The sequence below is a fragment of the Anguilla anguilla genome, chromosome 1, assembly GCF_013347855.1.
Source record: "Anguilla anguilla isolate fAngAng1 chromosome 1, fAngAng1.pri, whole genome shotgun sequence".
NCBI lineage: Eukaryota > Metazoa > Chordata > Actinopteri > Anguilliformes > Anguillidae > Anguilla > Anguilla anguilla.
The window spans coordinates 80,555,147-80,582,358 of NC_049201.1; the positions used below are offsets into that span (position 1 = coordinate 80,555,147).

The 27,212-nt window shown below is 39.9% G+C and overlaps 1 protein-coding gene and 1 long non-coding RNA gene across 2 annotated transcripts in view; one reads left to right on the forward strand and one right to left on the reverse strand.

The window, feature by feature from the left end:
* Positions 1–27,212, reverse strand: part of LOC118232529 — a 302,745-nt gene that overhangs the window by 23,556 nt on the left and 251,977 nt on the right. The window contains 1 exon segment of the mRNA XM_035427619.1: positions 3,795–4,061. Within this exon segment, the coding sequence (XP_035283510.1) occupies positions 3,795–4,061 (267 nt within the window).
* LOC118227326 lies at positions 17,827–18,501 on the forward strand. Its single transcript, XR_004765250.1, has 2 exons — positions 17,827–18,047; positions 18,374–18,501. It is a non-coding gene; the product is annotated as an uncharacterized LOC118227326 (long non-coding RNA).

Genomic DNA, 27,212 nt, shown 5'->3' on the forward strand with positions numbered 1-27,212 from the left:
AATAGGAAAAAAAAGTCTAATTAAGTGCAATTAAGTATCTAATTAAGAATAATTACCAGCCCGTTACAGTATAAGCTTGTGTGTAGTGGCTAGAAGAAAAACAAACAGACACTGTGGGTTCCCAAGACCAAGGCTGAGAAACACGCGTCTAAAACAGGAAGCAACATGTTTTAAAACTGCTCTATCATGCACTGTGGTTCATGGTTGAAATACGTCCTTCACACAGACGGTCCTCACGTCGAAATAAGAAACAGCAAAAGTGAGGTTTACAATTACCATGCAACAGTACACATGGGTCTGCATGTTTTTTTTTTTTTTTCAATTTATTTTTCCTTTTTTATATTCCATTTGAGGAATAGAATGAAACATTTTCGTGTTCTCCATAACTGCCTAATGTATGTGAAATGCAAAGGTGCACAACAGTCATTAAATCAGAACAGGGACAGGGTCAGTAAAGTACAGTGAGCAAAAATGATTGTGTAAAGAGGATGAAAAATAAAGATGCATCAAAGTTCTTTTCTCCAAGAAACAAAATTAACATCTCCTCACATAAAAATGCCTTGCGGACAAATACAGAAAGGTGACACTCCACATTCAGTGGTTATTTTCTTCAGACAACAGGTTTTAAGGAAACACAACGTGCTTATATTTTTAATGAGACACAGAAACTGGTCTCAGTTTCCATTTCTAAGGTTCTGGTAGTCATTGTCCTCTTCTTGTGAAGTCACAGTGCCTTTATGATACTTGTTTTTTTACCTGTAGTTACACACACACACACACACACACACACACACACATGCAGGTTCATGGTTATTTTAAGCAACACCTTAGTGCATGAAATGACTGTCTCAGGGCAGTGTTCATACCAAGAGGAAAATGTGGAAAGACAGACCCCTTTTTTATTACAACATTAACTCTGTATGAAGTTGTAAATTTAAAAAAATTTGTCCAATTATGTATGCATTCTTTGAATATTAACAGTGAAGCCACATATCCTCCGACGAGATGCAAATTTTTAATCGCCTCTCTTCACTTCAGCCTAGTGGCGCCCCCTGGTGTAGATCTCTGTGTCACACTTGCTCACCTGCAGCACGTCATATTCAGGGCTGATGTTGGAAAGCTGCAGACTGGCATAAGTGTCCCCGTCCCTCCCTCCCTTTAAAGGAAAAGACACACAGATGGTGTGAATGTAAAATAGAGGTGAAATCAGGCTGAGCTGCAGACAGAGTGTTTCAGAAGAGGAAGAGGAGGAAAGGATGGTGAGACTCACCTTCAGTCTCCTAGACAACCTGGAAACGTGAAAATCAGAGTAGAGAGAGAATGTGTTATTGCCTCTGCTCATACAGTAGGTCTCTGCAGACCTCAGTTATTTACTGTATGGGACAGTTTTAATTTTAGTAATTTTAACTGAAAACATAATTGCCTCTCAGTATCTGATCAGAGAGCAATTGACTCTGGATTACTGGCTACATCCATGCAAATCAGTACATTCATTGACAAAACTTAATTAAGTTTAAAGATATAATAATAAAAAAAACATAATCAAAAAAGCATCAGGATCAAGATGACTGTACCTTTTATTTTTGTGGATACAGACGCCAACAGTCAGCATATACAGACAAACCAGTCCTACGATTATAATATGCAATAGTGGATTGCAATGTAATCCTGAAAAAAAAAACAGTCATGACTGTTGGACATCATTCAGAGACTTAATGAAAAACATCATCAGACATCACTCATTTACAGATATCCAACAGTGAAAAAGTGTTTTATAATCTGGGTAAGAACTGGATATCCTAATTTTAAACTATTCATAACAATCTGAGTAGACCTGAGTAGAATCAGTAAGACCTGAATTTGATATAATTAATCAAATTCAGGTCTTACAGATTCTGGATACACAACTTCGTACAAGTTTATACAAAACCAGAATAAAGGAAGTTCATGGACTGTGTCTAATAAAGTGGAAACAAAGTCATAGACATAATTGGAAACCTACAGAATTGTAAACCATAGTGAAATAAACAACACATCTCCACTGGATTAGTCAGTGTGCAGTACAATGTTGGTAACACTTTAATGAGCTGTTTGAATGGTGATAATAGATGTTACATCACATTTATAACCGTGCTATTTAGGCTTTATGACATACAGTAAAAGTCAAGTTTTTAGAACAGCCATATATGTAAATACCTGAGTGTTGCTGTGGAGACGGGAGGTGGAGCTGGAGGCTGGAGGAGCCGAGAGTGTTGGTGCTGATGCAGAGGAGTGTGGGCGTGTCTGCCTGTGATTGGCGCATGGTGAGGGAGCTCCTCAGGCCTGTGTTCCCCAGCTGCTCCTCCCTGATGACCCTCTCAGTAGAGTTAGTGACCCGCAGTCCAGACACACACCACTCCATGCTGGGAGAGGGATTCCCACGGCTCTCACAGGAGCAGCTGATCTCTGCTGCAGTTCTGCTGCAGCTCCCAGAGCCAGAGATCTGAGGCATGTCTGAACACAGGATTCACAGTTAAAAACAGAACAGTAGCACACATATAACAATAATATGATGTATACAATATATAATAGATGCACTGAACATACATATCACGTTTAGTTGGACATTTGCTGAGTTGTCCTTGCCAAGTTCATTCTGTCCTTCACAGTAGTACTGTTTACTGCCACTGGACTTAGTCACATTGAAGATGAGATTTTGTCCAGTTCCTACAGTGCTCATCTCTGTCCCATTCACTTTATACCAGGTGTAGTTCTGCACTGCTGGGTTGGCATTACTGCTGCAGGTCAGAGTCACAGAGCTGCCCTCTAACACTGAACCAGAGGGGCTGACTGACACTAAGGTGTTCTTAGGAGGATCTGGAAGAAAAATAATTTGTTTTTTATGAGGGTACATAGCAAACCTCCCTGTTGTCATTGTAAAATAAACAATTTACAAAACACAACTTTTTTTGTTTTTAGTGAAATTAACTTTTAGTTTAGCAGATTGCAAATGCAACTACTCATGCATTTGATTTTTTTTCCTAACTCCCAATCAAAATTGCCCTGGAAACACATTGATTTTACATAACTAGACCCATGCTGCCAAAACATTGTTGTCACAGACTATATACAACATGTACAGTATGTACAGACTATGGAGAGGGAAAAAAGCATTACTGTACATGAAGAACTGTTCAGGGGAAGTTGGCATTAAAGTCCATTATATTCAATCTTTGTTCGTACCTGTTAAACACATTTTATATTTTATATAAAAGGGCATTGAGGAGAAATGCTTAACTAGAACTACTAACACTAGTTTAATTAATTTATTTTTTTGAATAGTATTGTTTTCTATAACTGAAAAAATACTGACAGAGTTCAGTAAGTACACTGCTTGAGAGTACAATGCAGTGTTCCACCTGGGAATCAAACCTGCACCCTATAATTTGCAAGACCAGGTAACTGACCCCTATACTACACTACCACCCAGCCATTTATCACAAAAAAGGCTCTTTCTGCCTGTTTTATCCCCAGTGAGAACCAGTCAGTTCTTGGGGTCTAATGGGAAAAAAAATACATTGCATTTATATCTGTAGTTCTGTTATATGTTTTCCAGTTATGATCAACTCTCAATCCACTTTCAAAAAACTGATGTGATTAAATATTAAAAGATGGTAAACAGGATTTCCTGGTACTCCAGTGTGAAAAAAAAAAATGTGTTCATGATTTCGTGGTAATAACATTAGAATAAATATAAAGCACATTTATTTTGCAAAAAATTAATGGACATATAATTAGTGGGATGGTAAACTTACAATGAACTTCCAGTTGTACAGTTGAATTCTCCTTGCCATGTTCATTCTGTGCTTCACAGTAGTACTGTTCACTGCCACTAGACTCAGTCACAGTGAAGGTGAGATTCTGTCCAGTTCCTACAGTGTTCATCTCTGTCCCATTCACTTTATACCAGGTGTATTTTTTCACTGCTGGGTTGGCATTACTGCTGCAGGTCAGAGTCACAGAGCTGCCCACCAACACAAAAACAGAGGGGCTGACTGACACTGAAGTGTTCTTAGGAGGATCTAAGAGATACAAAAATACAAAACTTATTTTCTTAGTTTGTGAGGAGTTATACACAATCTGATGATGTGTAACAGTTGTGTGCTTTAAAATAGGGGTGTCCAATCTTATCTGAAAATGTCCGTTGTGTTTTAGTTTTATCCCAGCATTACACCACCTGATTTAATTATTGAAATAATCAAGGTCTTGAATCAGATGTATTAGTGATGGGATAAAACAAAAACCTGCACCCACACCAGAATTGTTCAGAAAGGATTGTACACGCCTGCTACAACGGATGAGCACAGCATCAGGTAATTTACATTTGCTTGTTTATGATTTTTATTTTTATTATTGTATTTATTGTCATTATTCAATTATGGTGATAATTCTGCACAGCATACTGACCATGAAAAAAGCTCAAAGCAATTATTATTATTATTATTATTATTATTATTCAAAGATTTACAAAAGCTAAGAATAATACTTTCAAATCCAGCTCTCTTACATAGAACTCTGAGAGTCAGACTGGCCTCAGATGTCTTCTGAGTGTCTCCTAGTTGCAGTGTGTAAAGTGCCCTGCAGGTGATCTTCTGCCCATGGTGGAGGTGGGAAGCAGTGAAGGTCAGAACAGAAGACACAGATTTGGTTCGATCCTCATTCTCTTGCAGTTGATCCACACTGTCATTCAGCCTGGGGGTCCATGTCAGATTTGGGGGGCGTTCAGGACAGGGGGCTGCAGCAGAGCAGTTCAAACTCACAGAGGCTCCCTCCTTCACCTCCACCTTCTCTGTGGTTATCTTGGGTTTGGGTGGAGAGTCTAGGAGACATGGAGACATGAGGACGGGTTACAGTCTGTCTTAGGATCAGAGAGACACAGCATTCCGAGCACACACTAATCACCACAACAACAGTGTCTAACTAACAAACAGCATTTACATGTGAAATCTAAAGACAAGTCATTTTCATTCTTTATTTTACATCCAACGTGTATTTCTCATAGAGGACAGTATTTCTATCTCCGGTACCTAATTTTAAAAGCATAGAATCCCGGCATCAACACAATGGCACACAGTGAAAAAGGCATAACAGAAAATGCAGTACCTTGTGCATTAATTATGACAGCTGTAGGAAAATCATACTTGAGTGTATTTAAGGCTTCCAATCTGAAGAAATACTTATCACTGTTAGATGGAGGGAAGTGAGCCAGGATTGTGGTGCAGTTCTTCTCCTCCAGTTTTCCAATTAATGTTCCATTAATTGTGTTCTCAGTTTTGATGGAATCAAACATGATTTTACCCTTATTGTTATTGTCCTTATTTTTTTTCCACAGTCCTTTAGCCGCAGCTGTCAGATATTTGTTATATTCAGATTTTATATCAAATGTGCAGGGAATCAGCACACAGGATCCACTCAGAGCTTCTATACTCTGAGGCATCCAGATTGCCCACTCATTGCCCAGGGCTCCTGCAACACACACAACGCATCTCAGTAAATACAGGAGCTCTATGGGGATTTGGGTCAGCTTTATACACACACAACAGCAGCTTTACAGACCTCACGAGACTTTGCTGTGTGAATGTTTTATTCATATTTAACACAATAAACGTTTTACTGACTGAAAGCTGCAATTATAATTAATATAAAACACATCCATTCTCAACAAATTTATATATAAAAATCATGTTTTATACTATAATAATCTACAGTAATCCCTTTGGATCGCTGTACATCTTTCCAGTATAGAGTTAGACCCCACCCTTTTAATGACCCACCTTGCAGCAGGCAGCCAATGAGGATCAACCTCTCTGCTTCAATCATGACTCTGAGGAGCAGAGGAACTGAAGTTAGAAAACAGCACTGACACCTTTTTATTTTTTTAATTAATCATTTGTATGTATTGTAGGCTGCCCTACAGAGTGCCATGAACCACACATCTTGCCATAAACATAATTCTTTAATACGCCTTGATGCTCAAAATAGAACATAATTGATGGACAAGACTGCAGAAGAGTTTAGAATGTATATTTCAATAAAACAATTACATTTGTTCAGGAATTGGTTCTCTTCTTCTGTTGCCTGTAGTCCAGCACTGCCTGGCCCAATATATATCCTAGAAATCAATGAAACCACATGAAACGGACTGTTATGTGTTGTGACTGAGTGTCCTGACAGAGCCAAACAATGCAACACATGAGCTCGGCCACAGTCATTTCTTTCTCCAAACGCACAGAAAAAAAAAATTCAAATATTTTTTCATTTGTTTCCCCAAAGGCATGACATCTTTACAATGGGCGATGAGTTTTGTTGAGTATGAAACTAAAGGACAAGAAAATTATAAGAATAAGGATCGTTTTCTTAATTTTTTTTTTTTTTTGGAATCAGTAATCTTTAATAAAGATAAATAGACCGTACATGTACAATACAATGAAATGGAAAATGAACACAATCTTAAAACTCTGTTTTAGTCATGTTGAGTTCAGGAATGTTTGCAAAGTTTAATTTTACTTTTAAAGCAAAAAGCATTTATCGATATATAAATAAGGCTTGGGAGACTAATCATTTGCCCTCCTCTGAATATTTCATTTTAAAATGAAAAAATGAATATTTTAGCATGTATCCTGGATTATAATTTGGCTGGTGTGGTTCCAATTCCATATAATTCAATTGGTTAATTGCTTGTGATACTTTTAAATCGTTCTTAAGATACTTTCATAAACGATAAAACCATGAACATGTGAAAACTCAGACCTATAGGGCCAAAGCATCAGACCTCTTCAAACTACAAAAGCGTGTTTCCAGTATTGCCCTTATACTGAAGCTGTTTGCAAGTGTGACTTCCTGGTACTGCACAAACACTGTGACCCCACCCTACCCAACAGTCACTGTTAAGAATGGTGTTTCATTGTTCTTACATAGTCCATAGCTTTAAATGGCATTGAATGTATCAATACATTATACTGTATGTGCATATATTTACGAGATTGCTATTTGTTAAGAATTGTATTCGTGTTATGTAATTGTTAACTCAAATGTAACCAAGCATAAATTACTTTCAATTACAGTCCACACAGCAAAATGACTTTGGATTAAAATGGCAAAAAGTCAAAAGGCTAATTCATATTGCGGTGTCCTGTCAGTGCGTATAATGTCTATTTTGACTCACTCTTTAAATTGCCTGTATGAGATTCAGTTTATCACAATATACGATAATATTTGAGGAATACAATGTTCACACTCAATCTGTAATTTCTCTACCTTTAGGCAAAATAGAAAATCACCGACAACCACAATGTCTCTTTAGAAAAATGAACTTAATGTGTTTCCATTATAGACAGAATAAATCAACTTCAGTGCAGTTCTTTTTAATTGAATTTCAATAAAAGTGGCAACCTGATTAATCTGTAGTTTGCTTGAGCCAAGTGGTAGAAATGTACTTACTGTAGAACAGAAGAATATCCAGTCTGCCTCCACTGCACACTGACCCTCAGCCCGCAGAGCACAAGTATAAATGCACACAAAAGAGGAACTTCTCGTACGTGGCCTTTCTTGGATCGTGCTCCGAACAGGCTGTGAATATTTTTTTTTTACTTTCGCAGAAAATGTGTGACATGTGCAACACAAACATGCCTTCCCGTTGTACTTCCCGTTCACGTCTGCTGTCTGTCTGGTCTGGTGGACTGACCTTCCCGTGGCGGCCAGAACAGCAGAGAATCTGACTACCTTCAAGCGCAGACTAAAGACTCATCTCTTCAGGCTGCACCACACCCACCCCCCACCTCCCACCCCCCACCCCCCACCCCCCCCCCAGCCCCTAGTTTAGCTCAATGTACCTAGTTAGGCTAATGCGATCACGTTAGTTTTGTATTTGGTAGGATTGTTTTGTCTGATTTTGATTAGGCAAATGTGATTTCAGTGCTAGCTCTGTACTTGGCAGGATTGTTTGTTTGTTTGCTGAACAGGTTACCCTACAGGGTTGGAGTCCTGATCTATGTGGTCACTTCTGGCACTACGATCTTTACTTCACTCTATTGTGTTTTTACTGCACCTCTGCACCTTGAACTGATGCACTTGTTGTACGTCGCTCTGGATAAGAACGTCTGCTAAATGCCTGTAATGTAATGTAATGTAATGCCAAAAATGCAGAATGTGTCTTACAATTGCTGCTCTGATGATCAAGCTACATTGACTTCATAAAACAGTAACAGAGTGTGCCTTTGCAGTTTAATTAGAATAAGTAAAATAGCATCAATGCGCAAAACACAAACAATCAGCAGAGAAACACCAAAAGGAGAATGGACAAATGAGGAGCTACTGCACAACAGTCAATATAACACTCTTAACCAATCAGACTACATCTACTACAGTCACTATGGCAACACTGCTAAGTGACACACATAAAGTAAAGCCCTCCAAGGTACATGCAAAATGTCTTTTGATGCATAAGTAATTCTAGACTTTCTGGTTCTACAGTATTCAATGCTACAGTTTTAGCCTCTGGAAAATATTACTAATACAAAAAGAATAAAATGATACAGAAACATTGTACAATATTAACTTATTATTATTATTATTATTATTATAGATGGATTTATAATTATTTTAGCTAATACAATGCTGATATACAGTATGTTGTTCAACAAATCAGGAGTAATCAATTATAAATAAACTTTTATGGTCAATTGCTGGGTGCTTAGCAGAACTGCCTCACAATGGGAAAAGCTAATCCTTACTTCCAGATTCAGATAGCTTTCGCAGTTCAAACTGCTGCTGCACATATTGTAATCGACAAGCACAGTCCGTCAGCGAAATCATACAGAGACAGAAGGTTGTAATATATTCAATAGTTCTTATCCAAACACATGCTACATCAATGCCCATCCAAACATAATCTTTTCAGAAAATTACAGAAAATACAACAGAATATATAAAAAGAGATATCTCTTTCCCTTTCCTCACCTAGCACCTCAATTTTTATCACTTAAATACTTTTCAAGTGGTTCTGAACATGCATGACCACCAATAAATTTAAATACTTCACATTTTTTAGTCTATGTCAGTGTTTTACAATCCTGGGCCTGTAGACCCACTGTGCACATAGGTTTGTTGTGAAAGCAAAAGTAAAGATTTTTATTAATGAAGTTTGATGAAAATGTGTTCAACTTAACCATAATTGTGTGGTTAAATGTATCTAAGCTCCATTCGTTTTCAACGGATGTTTTCAGGTTTTCACACTCTCTCTCAACCAGAGGTGGGTAACCCGGCTTCAAAGAGTAAAAAGGCTGACCATGTATTTGCTCCATCACCATGCACTAAACCAGCTGATTCTAATTAGCATAACTCTTCAGCATGATAGGAGAACTAATTATTGTAATCAGCTGGTTTAGTTCATGTTGGTGGAGCAAATACCTGGTCAGTCTTTTTACTCTTTGAAGCCGGGTTACCCACCTCTGCTCTCAACAAACCGGACCCCAGCTGATTTCACCTGTCAGTTTGTAAGTGAATCAAAGGAAAATGGAAACTCATTTAGCTGGAATTATTAATCAAATAGCTCGCACAGCGCAGTACATGAAAGCATATCTTGGTCTGACCAATTTAAATTCCTGGGATGTGAATATGGGACATTTATTTTTTTAGGGCATACATTTCTATTTCTGGTATACCGTAGCGTTAAAAGATGAAGTTGTCCTTTAATAGACAATAGGGAAAAAAAAGTCTAATTAAGTGCAATTAAGTATCTAATTAAGAATAATTACCAGCCCGTTACAGTATAAGCTTGTGTGTAGTGGCTAGAAGAAAAACCAACAGGCACCGTGGGTTCCCAAGACCAAGGCTGAGAAACAGGGGTCTAAAACAGGAAGCAACATGTTTTAAAACGGCTCTATCATGCACTGTGGTTCATGGTTGAAATACGTCCTTCACACAGACAGTCCTCCCGTCGAAATAAGAAACAGCAAAAGTGAGGTTTACAATTACCATGCAACAGTACACATGGGTCTGCATGTTTTTTTGTTGTTTTTTTTTAATTTATTTTTTCTTTTTTATATTCCATTTGAGGAATAGAATTAAACATTTTCGTGTTCTCCATAACTGCCTAATGTATGTGAAATACAAAGGTGCACAACAGTCATTAAATCAAAAAAGGGACAGGGTCAGTCAAATACTGGGAGCAAAAATGATTGTGTAAAGAGGATGAAAAATAAAGACGCATCAAAGACGCATCAAATAAAGACGCATCTCCTCACATAAAAATGCCTTGTGGACAAATACAGAAAGGTGACCCTCCACATTCAGTGGTTATTTTCTTCAGACAACAGGTTTTAAGGAAACACAACGTGCTTATGTTTTTAATGAGACACAGCAACTGGTCTCAGTTTCCATTTCAAAGGTTCTGGTAGTCATTGTCCTCTTCTTGTGAAGTCACAGTGTCTTTATGATCCTTGTTTTTTTAACTGTAGTTACACACACACACACACCCACACCCACACAGGAACACACACACACACACACACACACACACACACACACCCACACACACACACACACACACACACACACACATGCAGGTTCATGGTTATTTTAAGCAACACCTTGGTGCATGAAATGACATAGTCACAGGGCAGTGTTCATACCAAGAGGAAAATGTGGAAAGACAGACCCCTTTTTTATTACAAAATTAACTCTGTATGAAGTTGTAAATTAAAAAAAAATTGTCCAATTATGTATGCATTCTTTGATTATTAACAGTGAAGCCACATATCCTCCGACGAGATGCAAATTTTTAATCGCCTCTCTTCACTTCAGCCTAGTGGCGCCCCCTGGTGTGTATTTCTCTGTATCACACTTCTCTGCTCACATGCAGCACGTCATATTCAGGTCTGATGTTGGGGAGCTGCAGACTGGCATATGTGTCCCCGTCCCTCCCCCCCTTTAAAGGAAAAGACACACAGATGGTGTGAATGTAAAATAGAGGTGAAATCAGGCTGAGCTGCAGAGTGTTTCAGAAGAGGAAGAAGAGGAAAGGATGGTGAGACTCACCTTCAGTTTTCTAGACAAACTGGAGACATGAAAATCAGAGTAGAGATAGAATGTGTTATTGCCTCTGCTCATACAATATGCCTCTGCAGACCTCAGTCATATACTGTAAGGGATGGTTTTAATTTTAGTGACATTTTACTGAAAGAATAATTGCCTTTTTGTAACTATAATACTCTCTATAATACTCTATACTACTATACAATTTCAATGACTGGAAACACTTGCATTCTCATCCACTTTGATTCTTCAGGTTGTGATTGCAAATTGGTTTTCAGTTGAAACATCTGCTAAAACGAGGTACAATAAAAAATAATAATTTGTTTTATGATTTATGTTTGTATGATAAAGGTATATTTTGTCAACATTTAATAAATAAAAGATCAAATTGAAAAGATATACTCACCTTTTCATTTTGAAGATACTGAATACAATTGTCAGTACATTCAGACAAATCAGTGTTGCTATGATAACATATAACAGCAGATAACTGCATTGTAATCCTGAAAAAAAAACAGTCATGATGTAGAACTTAATTTATGCCTAAAAATATATTGAAAGACATGAACAGACTTCTCTTGTTTACAGAAATCCAACGGTGAGAGTGTTTATGAAAAGCGTAAAAATATTCCCCACATTTTAGGCCCTGTCCACACGTATACCGATTTTTCATAAAACGTAGTTTTTTCCCCCTCCATTAAAAAAAAAGAAACTATCCAGAGGATAGCTAGCTAGCTAGCTAGCTAACTAACTAGGTAGTTTGCTTTCATAAGGCAATGTTATCGATAACGTTAGCTAGCTAGTTTGCTTTTATGAGGACGTTATAGTTGTGCTTTCATCTTCACTTGGCTAGCTAGATAGCAAAAATTATAATTGGATATAAGTCAACGTCCTTATCTTAGCTATCTATCGATACTTCATATACTACTAAGCCAGCTAGCTTGTGAAGTCTCCCAAAAAGATCGCTTATCAAGGGGGTAGCTATGGTAACGGGGCACGGTCTGTCAATCATAGCTAACTGACAGTTCCCATTACCACGCCCAGACGGTTCGGGTGAACTTTTATAGTGGAAAATTTAAGCTTAGAAAAATACGTTTTAAAGTACATTGAAATGACTGAATAATAAAATAATTATGCACATTTGTTTTGTTGTTGCCTAAAGACAACTGGGAAGTGTCACGTTCAAACACCATGTTACTCCTTTAATCTGCTTCGACCCTCACTAATAATTGTCTACTACTTATCAATTATTGCTTTTGCACCATATCTACCCGCCATTCACCGTTCAGTTATTCACCGGCTACAATATTGCTAAGCCATATGCATTATGACGTACCGTCTGTACGTTCAGTTATTAACCGGCTACAATATTGCTAAGCCATATGGATTCAACGGGAGCTCTTCTGTGCTTACTGGCCTGTGTTCTTCTTTAAAACCACCGGCAGGTTTGCTAATGATATTTCATGCATTGCATAGCTATGGCATGGTGCTGCACTAACAAAGTCACAGACTGGTAAACCTCCGGTTTAAGGCTTGAATCCTGCCTCGCCCTCAGGCAGATCATTTCCTCTTACTAACGTTTTCTTACGCTTATATTTGCTTTACCAAAACTCACTCACGGCCACCCATATGCATTTCATGACGTCAAATGTATTCCTTTTATTAACAAGTTACACCAGTTCACCACTGTGCCATTTCTACTAACTATATTTCTTCACTTGGCTACCTTACAAAACCTTCTTATCAGCAAACGCCACGTTTCTACATTCATGTTACCTCGCCCTGTTCTCTATCTAGCCACATACAAACAATTACTACGTATGTAGCCTACGTTCTGCAACTCCGCATTAAAACATTACATTTAAAATCATGATTCACTCATAAATATAACTAGCACTGAACATGAGAAAAACTCATTAGTGCAATAGATTGCACACGTTATTTAACCCTCCACTTCAACAACTAACGTTTAACACGGACTGTTATATATAGGCTACCGTTTGATAAGGAAACTAAGCTCGCTCATGGTCACTTAATTTCCTTCGCACTATAGTCTGTCATCATGTCAACCTTCACCTACATGCCCATTCTGCTAAAAACATATTGTTTCAACTACGCAATTTCATCATTTCGCCTAATTTATCTCACACTGTTGTTACATTACATTACATTCATTTGGCAGACGCTTTTATCCAAAGCGACGTACAAGAAGTGCATTTTCATGATCGTAGACAACTGCTGAACACGGGTTCAGTAAGGTACAGTTACTTATTTTGTACAGCTATTTCTAGCCGAGAACAATGAACACTATCCTGGTCTAACATCTGCAAAGCCAAACTAGGCAGAAGATTAAGCTAGGGTATTAGGACAAATACAATTTACCAAGAAGTGCAGGGATGGGGCAACATGTAACAAGTGACAGGAAAAAGGAATAACACTGTTGTTATTTTCTCATATGCTAAGCCTGCTGGGACATATGCGTCTGCTCCTATTCTCCACTATCAACTTTTCCGGTTCTAGCTTAACAAAACAGCAAAGAGGATTCCTACCTGCAGATAAGCCTATCAAAATGCCTTATAAACCTTACAAACACTAAAAGTGCATTTTCACGAAATAACAGACAACGGAGCAGGACAGAACGGTACAGAAGTTGCGACCTAGGGAGCTCTAATTCTACGGGCTTGCTGATTCTTTTGTCAATCAAGGCTCGTTGGATGCCCGTCAAATCCGTGAGTAGCCTACATACACTGGACATAGTTCACCTTTTCTGATGCGTTTTTACAATTACGCCACCGCACCAATTGTCACAGCCACTGTTTTTACATATATAGCTAACCGAAACTGCTAAACGTACACGCTCATCAGACTGTACAAATTCACACAAGGATAGCCATAATCCACAACCGTTCCTTACAGGGTCACTTCGCATTTCTCACTCTCGTAATAAAACGCTTTGCAAAAAGAAATATCTCATAAAAAACACGTTTTCAACGTACAAAAATGCCAAGTTACTCACACATACAAGACATACACCGTCAATAACTCATTCATTCAGACTGCCAAAATCCAGGCCTGCCATTAAAAGTATTGATATCAAAATGACGCCAAGTTACGGTACTACAAACAATATAGGCTATCTTGCCTCACCAAAATTAAATAAGATGTATTCCAAAGCAATGCTACCCAATATTTCCTCAATTATTTCAAGTCACTTGGCCCAGTGTGTATAAGCATGCATTACATGGACAGGCCAAACATATGTGTGGATGGCTCACAGTCAAGATTGATTGAATAGCGTGTATATGTCCAATTTGTATTGGTATGTATGTATTTCGCTGCCCCGCTTTTCTGTTGCGTGAATGATAGTATGTTTCTTGGTATGAGTGTGTGTTCGTAAATGTGAATGTAACATGATGCGAGGGAAATGTCCCCATGGGGATAAAGAAGTTCTCTATGTATATATGTAAAATATGTATTTTACATGCAGTATTTATTGTACGTAGCAAATATACAATGACTTGTACATGTACTCAAATTCAATTCAGAAGCAAGTATAAACATGTTTAGTGGAGAAATATTCTTCCTGTAGTTACTTACCAGCAGTTTTGTACATGAATTTCAATGTGCTCTGTGAGGCAATTCGAAATATTTGACTCTTTGATCTGACACAAAATTTGCATGACATTGTAAAATGGTAAGATTACAAAACACAGGGCCAAGTGACTTGAAAGAATTGAGGAAATATTGGGTAGCATTGCTTTGGAATACATCTTATTTAATTTCGGTGAGGCAAGATAGTCTATATTGTTTGTAGTACCGTAACTTGGCGTCATTTTGATATCAATACTTTTAATGGCAGGCCTGGACTGGTCTTGTATGTATGAGTAACTTGGCATTTTTGTACGTTGAAAACGTGTTTTTTATGAGATGAAATATTACTCTCACAATGATACGGTTTTGATTTTGATTTTTGCTCAATCTGGATAAGACTGCAATACAGGTAACTACCATGATGATGATAGAAACGCTTCAGTAAAAGAGGGATACACAGTGCATTGAAAGCAAGTGCTTCTGCACAGGTTGGAAACACCTATCTACTCAAGAGTCAGCGTCCCATCTAGGAATTGAACCCGTGACCTTGAGGTGCGAGCCCATTTCCAAAAGCGACACTCTAGGCTACGGGTTCCCTTTCGCTGGGGGAAGTGCAGAGACAGGAAGTGACCCGCACCTGTGGTGTTCCTTCCTGTCTGCACGAGGCTGGGAGGAGAGCGATATCTTGAGCCGACGTCCAGAGCTCCTGGGGAGCTCCAGATCTCCTCCGGGGTCACTTCACTGCAGGGGTGCTTCTGCACAGGTTGTGGGTGGATCCAGATGTAATATAAACATTTAAATATCCCAGCGTGTTCCCACTTCTCCCCCAGGATTCCCTTTTTGGGGAGCACTTGTTTTCGGCGGGGTGTTTCAGTGACGAAGGCTGCTGAACATGCTGACATTTCCACCGGGAACAACGGTTTAGGTGATGTTGTCAAAAGAACCTGAGGGTAACCAGGGGCAACCGCGGTTGAAGGAGTATACCCCTCGACCGCGATGTCCTGCATTGGTCGGAGACGCGAGGCGAGAACAGACGAGCATGAGCTCACTACGAACATCGATGTAGGACGTGAGCAGGCAGTTTATTTTGGCAGTTCCCTGTAACACATTTATGAGTATGACGCTGACTGCGTGTTTCTTTTAATGCAGTGTGGTCTCAATTGTGTGAACTGCAGTTTAGCACTGAATATTTTACTGTGTGAATGGAAAAAGTAGCCTAATCATTTTAATTCTGGATTCTTTGAAAGATCAATAGTTTTCATCAGTGGTTTTGTGACAGTTTTGTTCATTTTGTATCAGTTTTTTTTATTTCATATAACAGCATACTGTATAATTTTGAATAAAAAAAAAATTTCTTCAAGAAATGTCATCTAGTCTGGCTTCCTGTTTTGTTATTAACTGAATAACAGAAGCATACTCGAAAGAAGCCTGTTCTCACCAGACAATGAGACAATGTTCTGCAGTGTTGTGAGGCCTTGTGGATGCATTATTAAGGTATCATTACGATATTCACGATTCACAGAAAGACTGCATTTCCCATACACCCTTAGCGTGGATAAACTTTCAAAAAAGTTTAAATTGGAGGCACTAGTATTCTTGGCTAATATAATATTAAATCCCATGTTTGTTGCACTGTGATTTAACTGGTGTGTGTTGGTTTTTTCTGGGGTTTTTTTTTTGTCATGACAACTTTTTTTGTACAGTTACTGTCTTGGTCAGATTTCCTATCTCAAAGACTCTAAGTGTGGTTTAGCATTTCGATCATTCGAGAGATTAAAGTGAAAGTTTACTTTTTTACTTTTTTAATGATATTTTTATAACGTATTTACAGTTTCTGATGACCAGTGTGCTTGAAAATGGCCTGCCAAAAGTAAGAGAATATATTTAAGTGTCTATAAGAATATATTTTTGTTTCCAGAGGTACATTTATTTATTTATTTATTTATTTATTGTAGGCAATATTCTTCATTGCACACAAAATCTCTCAGCCAATTGATAACATACCCTAAAACTGAAATAATATATTTTTTGAAACCACAGAAAGTAAACTATCCCTTTAATCTCTCGAATGATAAAAAAGCTAAATCACACGACAATCACATTTTTTTAACTCAGAAAGCAAAGAAGAGTGAGCTAAAATTCATCCACAGTGATGTGAAAGACTGATATCTAATTATAGGAAGCATTTGGTTGCAGTTATTGCTGCTAAGCGTGATGCAACCAGTTATTATGTTTAAAGGGGCAATTACTTGTACGCATGGGTGATATAAGTGTTTATTAAGTTTCTTTATTAAATAAAAATGCGATAATTTAAAACATGTGTTTTGTGTTTACTCAGGCTCGCGTTGTCTAATATTACATTTCGTCTAAAGATCTAAAACCATTCAGTGTGACAAATGCACAATACTAGAGGAAACCAGGAAGGGGAAAAATACTTTATCACAGTACTTGAGGTTTGTCGATCCTCAAGCCGGCTAGCTAGCAGACTTCCTTCACACAACATACACTGGTGCAGATATAAGGAGAGCTAGGCTTTTTCCACATTTTACTTTTTTTTTACCCAGAAAGCAAGCAATTTACATTTAGCAGATATCTCTTATGTGGAGTGACTCACAAGCATTACATTTGTACGTGCAACGTATCCCTTTTCCGGTTCGAATACATCACTCAACAAGTCAACGCCCCCCACCTGGGGTCTGAAGCTACCCATGACCTTGAGCGCCAGCAAGCCCGTTTTTTCCCAAAAGCGGCCACGCTACGGGTTCCCTTTCGCAGGGGGAAGTACAGAGGGAGGAAGTGAGCCGTACCTGTGGTGTTCCTGTCTGCGCGGTGGCCTGCGGGGAGGTCTGATATCTCCAGCTGACTGTCTCCGCGGTTTTGAGTACAGTATAATTAGAAGCATTGTGTTGGCCTTAAAACAAAAAAGAGTAGATCTAAGGAAGTAAGTAAACCACCCACCCCACCCCCTTGATATTTCTAGTGTGGCTTTTAAGAGGCTTTTACTCTTAAAGCACACACAGACACAGAAACACACACACCCACACACACACACACACACACACACACGCACACACATTAACACACACACACACATGCACACACATTAACACACACACATACATACGCACACACATTAACACACATTAACACACACATACATACACACACATACACACTGTGGCGCCCCGATCCCTTATCGGTGCTCCCCACGAGACCACCAGGACGGCCGAGCCCATCGACACCGGCGGCCGCTGGGAAAAGTGGTGAGTGGGCGGTACCTAGCAAACCCCTGTCTAGAGACGTTCAGGACCCTGGACAGCCCCCGGCAGACCAACTGAGGCGACAACCGGCAGCACCATGGACAGGGCTGCAGCAGAGGGAAGGTAGGTGGAATTTTCCACTCTGCCACACACCTGAAGCTGCTTGCGGGACTGGCTGCCGGCGCCCACCTGAAGCTGCTTGTACTAACGAGCAGGCAGGCTTATATAGAGCAGCACAACCCAAGGAAGGAGAGAGTTGCTGGGGCTTCCGTCGTAGCCACGCCGGACGACTCTACCCCGGGAAGAGACTGGAAGCGGCCGTGGGCCAACTCGCTTGAAACGGAGGATCACCAGCCGGCAGCCGGAGCAAGGAACCGGACCCGGACCCGGATCGGGCTGACCACGCCATGTCCCCCCCTTAACCCACTTCTTTTTTCGTTTCTCTCCAGAAGAGGCTGTGAAGACCTGGAGCGGAGCACTGATACCCCGACCGGGAAGACTTTTTAGTTGTTTTTGGCTCCCCCTACCCCTACCCCCACTCATTACAATTATTAAAGACCTTTTTTGTTAAACACTACCTCTGCCTCACCGTGCTGGTTCTTCCGTCACTCAACCCCCCGTTGGCTGAGAGAGTTCACAACACACATTAACACGCAAACAGTGACTAGTACACATGCATCTATACACAGATATACACAACCACATGCACATGGGCACACACAAATGCACAAGTACACAAACAAACATGGCACATGAATACACACAGACAGGTTAATGGACACACACATGCATCTTACAAACAAACACACTAAAATGAAATTGCATTTACACCCCTTCATCTCCAACTTACTTAGGACAATTTATTTTCAAACGATGAACAGTTGACTGTAACTTTGTTTGAGGAAACACTTTTATTGCATGAAGTGTATGTCTGTATGTGGAGTTGGTGGGCTTGGGCATGGACAGTGAGACCAGTTTTATTTTGGAGGCGTTCTAGGCGACGGCTGGTCTGCTTCATGGCACGAAGCTCAGGGGTAGACCAAGGGGATGGAGTGGCAAAGGTGACCAGCTTAGTTTTGAGGGGGCAAAAGAGTTGAGGGTACTGGATAGTGTGGTGGACAGCTGAATTGCGAACTCTTCAGGGGAATGTACAGTGCGGTCAAGTGGTAGGGCAGATGTGATTGAAGCAGCAAAGTGGGCAGGGTTTATGGAGTTGGTGGTCCGGAAGGAGATGGTTCACGGCTGTTTGGGCTGAGAGGCAGGGGTGGACAAGAGAAAATTAATCAGTCTGTGGTTAGACAAAGTGAACTGAGAGCTGGTGAGGTTTGAGATGTTGAGACTGGTAGCAGACAAGGTCAAGAGTATGGCGCTTGGAATGTGTGGGGAAGTGTACGTGTTGAGTGAGGTTGAAACAGCCCAAGACTACATTGAGGTCGGAGGCAGGGGTACAATGAGTGGAGTCGACTTGTATGTTGAAGTCGTCCAGTAGCAGTAGACGGGAAGACAGGGAACAGGCAGATGAGAGTAGTTTCAGTTAATTCAGACAGGAAAATTTGATTTGGTTTAGGGAGGCGATAGATGAGAACAATAATGACACTGTGTAATTTAAATGCAATGTATTCAAAAGATGTAACAGAAACTGGGAGGGAAACTTCAGATGGTGTGAATTTTACATTAAAGATGATTGCAAGGCTGCCACCCCTACCAGAGGGGCGGGGTTTGCAAAAGTAGCTAAAACCTGGGGGCATGGTTTGGTTTAATGAGAAAAAGACGCCTGGCTGCTGCCAGATCTCACACAAAAAAAGAAAGTCCAGTTTATTGTCAATAATAAGTTCATGGAGCAGTGGGAATTTGTTGTTAATGGAGTGAATGTTCAGCAGAGCAAAGTTGGCATGGCAAATTGACTGTTTGGCTACTGGAGGGGCTGTGGGGAACGAACGCAAAACAGAATAATCCGCGAGGTGGGTGCTGATTCCTCGTGTCGTTGCAGAGCGATCGATAGTCCATATGGATGGGATAGATTGTGCTGATGTTGTAGTGGCAGCGTGGATGTTGCAACGACGCCCCCGGTGTAGGTATCGGGTGTGAAGAATGCCATGCTTTCTGCACCGGAGGAAGGAGAGTGAGGCAAAAGTGTAGCGAGAATTGAGAGTGAGCAGTTGTGATGGGCTGTATTGTAACATTGGCATTGAAACCTGGGGGTGATAAATCCGGTCGTGATTGCGGGTGTTCAGTAGCTGCCACAGGCAAGACAGCAAGCACCTGCCTTGTCTGTGGCTTGTAGTTTTGACTGAATGCGTATGACCCAACCCACCCCCCACCCCACCCCCATCCTTGTGTGAAAATGTAGACATTGTAGTCCTGTGTTTTGAGTTACACCATATTCATGGTACAGTGTGTGCAGTTTCTGTTACAGAGAGTCCTGGACTTTGATGCAGCTGCACAGCCTCATTGGTTCATTTTCATTGATGAAGCTGGATTCAGTCTAGCTAAAACCAGGCGTCGTTGTGTGCCGCCATTAGTCTGCAAGGAGTTCTCCATCACCATGCCACCCTAGGTCCCTACAATACTGCACACATAATCACATTTCTGGATACACTACATAATGCAGTTGTACAGGACAAACCAGAGCAGCCCAGGTTTGTTGTCATCTGGGATAATGTTAGTTTCCACCGGGCTGCTCTGGTCCGGGACTGGTTCACCAACCACAATAACTTCACCATTGTATACTTGCCCCCTTACTCCCCATTTCTCAATCTGATTGAGGAATTCTTTTTGGCTTGGCATTGAAAAGTGTATGACCGCCAACCACATGCCCGCCTGCCTCTTCTGCAAGCAATGGAAGAGGCATGCGGAGACATTGAGGTGGGGTAAATCCATGGTTGGATACGGCACGCAAGGCAATATTTTCCCTGTTGCCTAGCCAGGGATGACATTGCGTGTGGCCAGACCCTAACAGAAGGCGGGATCCATAAACCATCCACCCCATCCCTTACAATCCCTTACAATACAATGTTTTGTTTAACCATTGCACTGTAATTTTATTTATTTAATTATTTTTGTTTCTGTGACTTTACAGTAACATATTGTATTGATTACTGTACTGTAATTCTACTTTTCTTTGTGTTTTTTTTGTTTTTGTAAAAATCTGCAATGGCAAAAAAAATAAGCTGTATATATATTTTTCTGAAGCCTTTCTATTTTTGTGTTCATTGACATTTTAGTAGATGTACTGTACTGGAACAATCTTTCACAGAAGCCTGTATGAGAAAATTAAAAAGGTATACAAAGTACTAAAGACAGCAGTGTTTTGTATAAAGTACATCAGTGTGTTGTTGCTGCTTTGAAAGAGTAATTCAAATGGTGCATGTGTGTATCATTTTGTTGCAAAAATGTCATTTTGAAAAAGGATTGTTAGATTTTGATTGCAGAGTTTCATTTTGACGTAGAAGTGAGATGTTTATCTCCAAGTGTTGTGTCTTATTTGGCTTGTGTGTAGAGTTTTGACACAATGAGCCAAATTCCGCAACAAGTGTGCAAGCAATCGCAAACAACTGTAATGAAATGAAGGACTTACAGACTCTGGATACACAACCTAATTTGTTAGGATGCAGTAAAAAGTTGGTAACACTTTGAAGAGCTGTCTTGAAAGGTAATAACAGTTGTTACAGTTTTTTTTGATTGTTAAGACACATTTAATGAAACAATTTCCCTTTTTCTCAGAACTATTAACACAATCCCAAAACTACACATCAATCAGCAGAAACCTCAAACATCCATGCCAAACTCAAATTATCTTCTCAAAAACATATGCTCTTCCATCAAAATTAAACTTTGCCTTCAAATGGCACACGCAAGCCATCGAAAACACAGACAATGTAGATTACCCATAACACACCATTGAGATAAATTCTAAGCACTACTGCAAAAACATTTTATAACAGTGTGTAAGGAGTTATTTTCTCCTGGTTATTCTACTTATTTTATGGTTTTCAGATTTTGATCTTTGCAATGTTACACTACTAACAAATGAGGGAGTGTGCAAATTTCCAAATATTTTATCTGTAGTACTGAAAAGTGATGCTGAGTGAAAAGTACTGTACAGTAACCACAACACACTTGAAGGAACAAAAACATGTAGTATTTTCAAAGGAGAGTAGCATTCATAAAAGGAACTCAGTATATGCAGCACTATAAACAAAAACAGCAATAAAATCTAAAGAACATATAGTCTGTAAATACACTTCAACATTACATAGACAGCATATCCTCTCACAGTAGTACAGCAGATACAATATGTAACATTACAGTAAATTATAGTACCTGTTTTCTTGTCTGAAAGTATGGACAATGGATGCCACTGTGAAACAATTCAAGTTTGGCTGAACTCTCTGTCCAGCTTCCCTCATCATCATATCATGCACCAGCACATGGTCAAGGTGGCACGTATTTCGTCTGGGACAAATTGTCTCCTGCCTCTTCGTCTCCTTTGTCTTCCTGATCTTTGGACAGCTTGTCCATTTTGAGGATCCATTGTTCAAAAGCACACAGACGCAAACTGTGGCCCTATTTACTGATCCAGAGATTGTGATCAGGTGTGTAAACAATTTTGCTGCCAAGTGTTTGCACCTAGAGAAAGGTGTGTTACCTGAGTTTAGGTTGTGATAACTTGAGTTAACTGTTTTGACTACTAGTGTTTGTTGCATGAGCACAGTGTGTAACCAGTGATTCATGAGAGCATTTGTTTGTAGAGATTTGCAGAAAAAGTTTAACAATTTACAGCATGTGTTAAAACAAGCGAAAAGTGTTTATAGTTTTGAGAGATGTGTTGGTCCTCTGAGAACAGAAGTAATAATTTGGGAGTTTTTGCTAAAAGAACCAGTTTTAGTGTGTTAGCAATCGAGAAAAACTGTAAACCAGGTTTATAACAATGCTACGTAGGCTTTACAGTGTTGTTATGGCATCAGTCATAAAAACATTTGTGTTCCGTTTTGTTTGTCTCTGCTGAACGTGTGAGGGTCTGATTGATTTCCCTCTGGTTCATCATCAGATTGCCCGTCTGTCTCCGGTTGCTTGCTTTTAAAAAGGCATGGTTTGCCATTTTACCGGGGAGACTCTTTGAATTTGCTCTGTACTTTTGGATTGTGATCATTTAGTTGATAATGCTTGTTTGACCTCATTTTTATTTCTTGCCTAGCCCTACTACTTTGTTTGCCCAGTGGATTCTAGAAGGTGCTTGACCCCATTTTCTCCAGTCCTACCCTAACTCTCGTTTAGTCCCTTTATTTGCTATATAGGGTGTGATCCCAGCTGGATAAGGATTCCTTCCCCTGGGATACCATTTTTGTTATTTTGCTTTGTTGTTTTCCTTTGTTATTTTTGAAGGTTTGAAGGCAAGATAAATAATATGTATGCTAAATAATAATAACAACAATAATAATAATAATAATAATAATAATAATAATAATAATAATGCCCAATGTGTCATGTGCTCACTTTGAACTGGTGCTCTAATAATGTTCTTTCAGGCTCAGTTTTTGAATTTCTTTTTATTTGAAGCAAGTGATCTCCAGGTTGGTCTTCATTATTTTAACAACATGCAAGGGAAACAGGATGCAAGGCAAACTGTAGACTACTTAGGCATATCTCCATTTTATTAAATGCTGAAATGAGTTGGCTTATCAAAAAAAGAAAAATGAACAAACAACTTAAATACTTTATTCAGCAAACAAGATAGTGCCCACACAGTTAGAGAAATGTATGAATTAACTCGATATAGCACTTTTTCCCCCAGGCTAGCTCCCTTCTCTTTTCTGAGGGAGAACTATAATATTCATCTAAAATAGTAAAAAGTGTAAAAGGTACACAATCCTCAAAATGATCAAGAGAATGAGGGGTCTGGATCTGTTTGATTTACATGAAGTTGTGTTTTGCACAAAGAAAGTATAAATTTTTTATGCTAATTTGTAGGGGGGTCTCCACAGCATAGGAAGGGTGTAGCATAACAACATCAAAATCAGTAGTTGGCAAGCTTGTGAAATGGCACTGAGGCTGGTTTTTGAAATGGCGGATATGCCAATGTTCAATGTTCATCTCTGTTTACTATTGGAGTGCTGACCAATGCGAGCACACTCTGAGTGTGGCATTGTTGCTGCATGTTCCAGCGATGACCTGAAGAAAGACATTAAGAAACAGACACAAGTATCGGCTGCTCCATGCTGGGATTCCCACTGCCCCAACAGGAACAACTCACCTCCCAATGTGAGGATTCAAGCTGCACCTCCTCCTGCTGGTCACCAGAGGGCGACATAACCATCACTCTGATTATGAGATTGTGTGTTCACCTGTTAGCGATTCGAGAGTTAATGAATCACAACACTTATTCTGCCTTAGTTGCTTTGCTTCTCACTCTGTCTTGAGCCCATTAGCCTGCTGCTCTGTGCTGGCTTCTGATTGGGTACTCTCTGAGCGTTATTCACAGCCTGGAGTATTTTGTATTTCCTGGAGTAGCTCCCTTAGTTTCTGTACACTAATCTCCTGATTAAAGTCTCTGCTATTTTTTTTGCAACTCCATCCAAGTCTCCAGCGGCCTTCCTATGCTATTGGGTTGACCACCACCACCACCGTTACACCCAGAGCCAGAGACCGGAGGCTCGTCTGGGAACCACTTGACGCAAAGTTAGTTGTGTTTAGTCATCACAAAAATTAACTTCCCAAAATTTGTCCACAATAAGGTGAATGTTTCTTTTGGTAAACCACTGTAAGGCGGGCTGTGAAGGTTGCATACATTTAGCAAAATGTTTTATACCATTATAAATGTTTCAAATAGTCAGCAAATGTTTCATACTTCAAATATTTCATGCTTTATACATTCAGCTAAAAGTCTCGTATGTTTAGCTAAATGTTTTATACATTTAGTTAAATATTTAGCTATAAGTTTTGTACATTAAAGGGTGTTATACATTCAGCTAAATATTTAGCTTAATGTTTCATACATTTAGTCAATGTTACATTCATTTTGCAAAATATGTTTTATTTTAAATTTAATTAAATATTTATTCATTTAACAAAAGGTTTTGTACGTTAAGCAAAATCTTTAGCTAAATATCTCATACAATTAATTAAATGAATTAGCTAAATTGTTATAGATATAGCAAAATGTAAAAATAAAAAAAAACCCTTTGTCATGGTTCTGTGTTCCTGTCTGTGTTTCCCTTGTTGGGCCGCCAGATGGCGGCACTTCTGTTTTGTGTCCTGCTTGTACCCTGTTTAATTGTATTATTGTTTTCAATTGTTCAATTATTGGTTCTTGGTTGTCTCGTTTTCCCTTCCCTCTCTGCGGCCTGATTGTTCATGGTGCCCTCCTGTGTCTCATCAGTGTCTGTTCTATTTAAGTTCCTTCTTCCTTGACTCAGGTGCTGGATCCTTGGTTGTCTGGTCGTGTGTGCGTCTGCCCATGTTTCTGCCCTGCGCGTGTTTCTGCCCATGTTCCATGTTTTCATGCTTTTTTGATCCTTGGAGTTTCTTTGTTTTCCGTGTTTTGTAGTTTTACTTGGTGTTTTTGAAGAGTTGCCCTGCGAGGCTTTTTGTTCCCTTTGTCCTGTTTTAAGTAAAGTCTTTGTTTCAGTTACCTTTTGGAGTTTTGAGTTTTTCCCCCTCTGCGTTTGGGTCCTAACCCCCCACGCACCCTGACACCCTTATTAATAAAACATTTAGCTCATTTATATCATTTTCGGATACCACATTAAATATTTACACCTGTCATTTTAAAGACAATAAATGTAAGACTTTTTCCATTAAATCTGAGAGAAATAGGGATATTTCAGTTAAATGCAGAAGAAAATGCATGGTGAAATAATAGTTTTATGTTGCATTTGGGACCCCATAAGTTACTCTACTTCAGTATGACACTGTAATGTAACATCTGTACTGCAACATAACGCACGTTATGTATCGTGCTGTAAAGCAATATCTTGGCATTATGAGACCGCAGCGTGGTGTGATGAGTTGGCCTGTCTCCATGGTGACTTATTTGAGTTTCCTGACCTCGGCGTACGCACTCTCCTCCATTCCCTTTCCGTTACCCTCCGTCAGGGGGCTCATGATGTCCACGTACATGTCCTCCTGGCCTCCTGCTGAGTTCTCCTCCTGGCGCTGCTCCTCCTGCTCCTCCTCTGCAGCAGGGTTCCCGGGCGGCTGCTGCAGTTCCTGCTGTGCCCTCTTAGTGGGCCTGGAGGGGCAGATGTTCCCGTAGGTGGCCTCCTCCGTGGGCTCTGGGTTGACGAAGGCCTGTGGGCTCAGATTCGGCCGAGACTCCTCCTCCTTCTTGCCCCCCGCCTCGGCTGACTCCCTCTCTGTGCCCAGCTCAGCTTGGCCCTCCTTCCCCATCTCCTCCTGCACCTCCTCACCTTCTTCCTCTCCTCCTTCTCTCTCTTCCCTGGATTTGTGTCGGATCATGGCGTAGTCGGACGTCCGTTTGGAAGTGCCCAGGACGATGCCCGTTCCGTGTTCCCGACCCGTGCCGGGAAGTTTGGAGAAATCCACGGTGGCATAGTGCAGGGCGCCCTCGTCCCCCTTTTCCACCGCACCCGCGCCCGACAGCATGGTCTTGTTGGCGTAGATCGATTCCTCATCTTGAGCGGCCGCCTGACCCAAAGAGGTTGAAAGAAAGCGTGTGAATTTGTGAAAGGTCAACATTAGGATAAATCCATCTGAATGAACCTAAGGATTTGAAAACATATCAAATGGTGCAACAAAATGAAGTTAAATTTTAGGTTAGAACAATTGAGGATTTTTCAGTGTACTTTCAATTTCCTGCTGATTGATTGATTTTCAAGTTTTCAAGTAAAATACACAATGAAAGCATTCGCCCATGTGATTGTACGCTTCTGTCCGTGAGGCATTTCCCTGAAGATTCTGCTGGCATATGCATCTGTTTACAAATTTTACCAGCATCCAAAGCGTTTTATTTCATTTAATATTTCAAATACATATGCATTTGATGTAGTTCAGGTTAAAGTGAGGCCCAGATTCAGAAGACAACGTGAAAACTTTAACTTGTCTATTATGAGACATAGAATGAAATGCATTTGGGAAGGAAATGATAGGGCAGCTACAGTATCCTGGCATGAGAGGAGGACAGTAACATTATCAAACCGTGATCTGTCAGAGCTCTTGAGAACTATACTTGTCCTCTTTCTTTAAAAAGTTTAAGGCACAGAGACAGCTGCAGTGACTGTGCCACTAGTTCCCCCTCCTGACTGGATTATCAGAAGAATAAACGCAGAT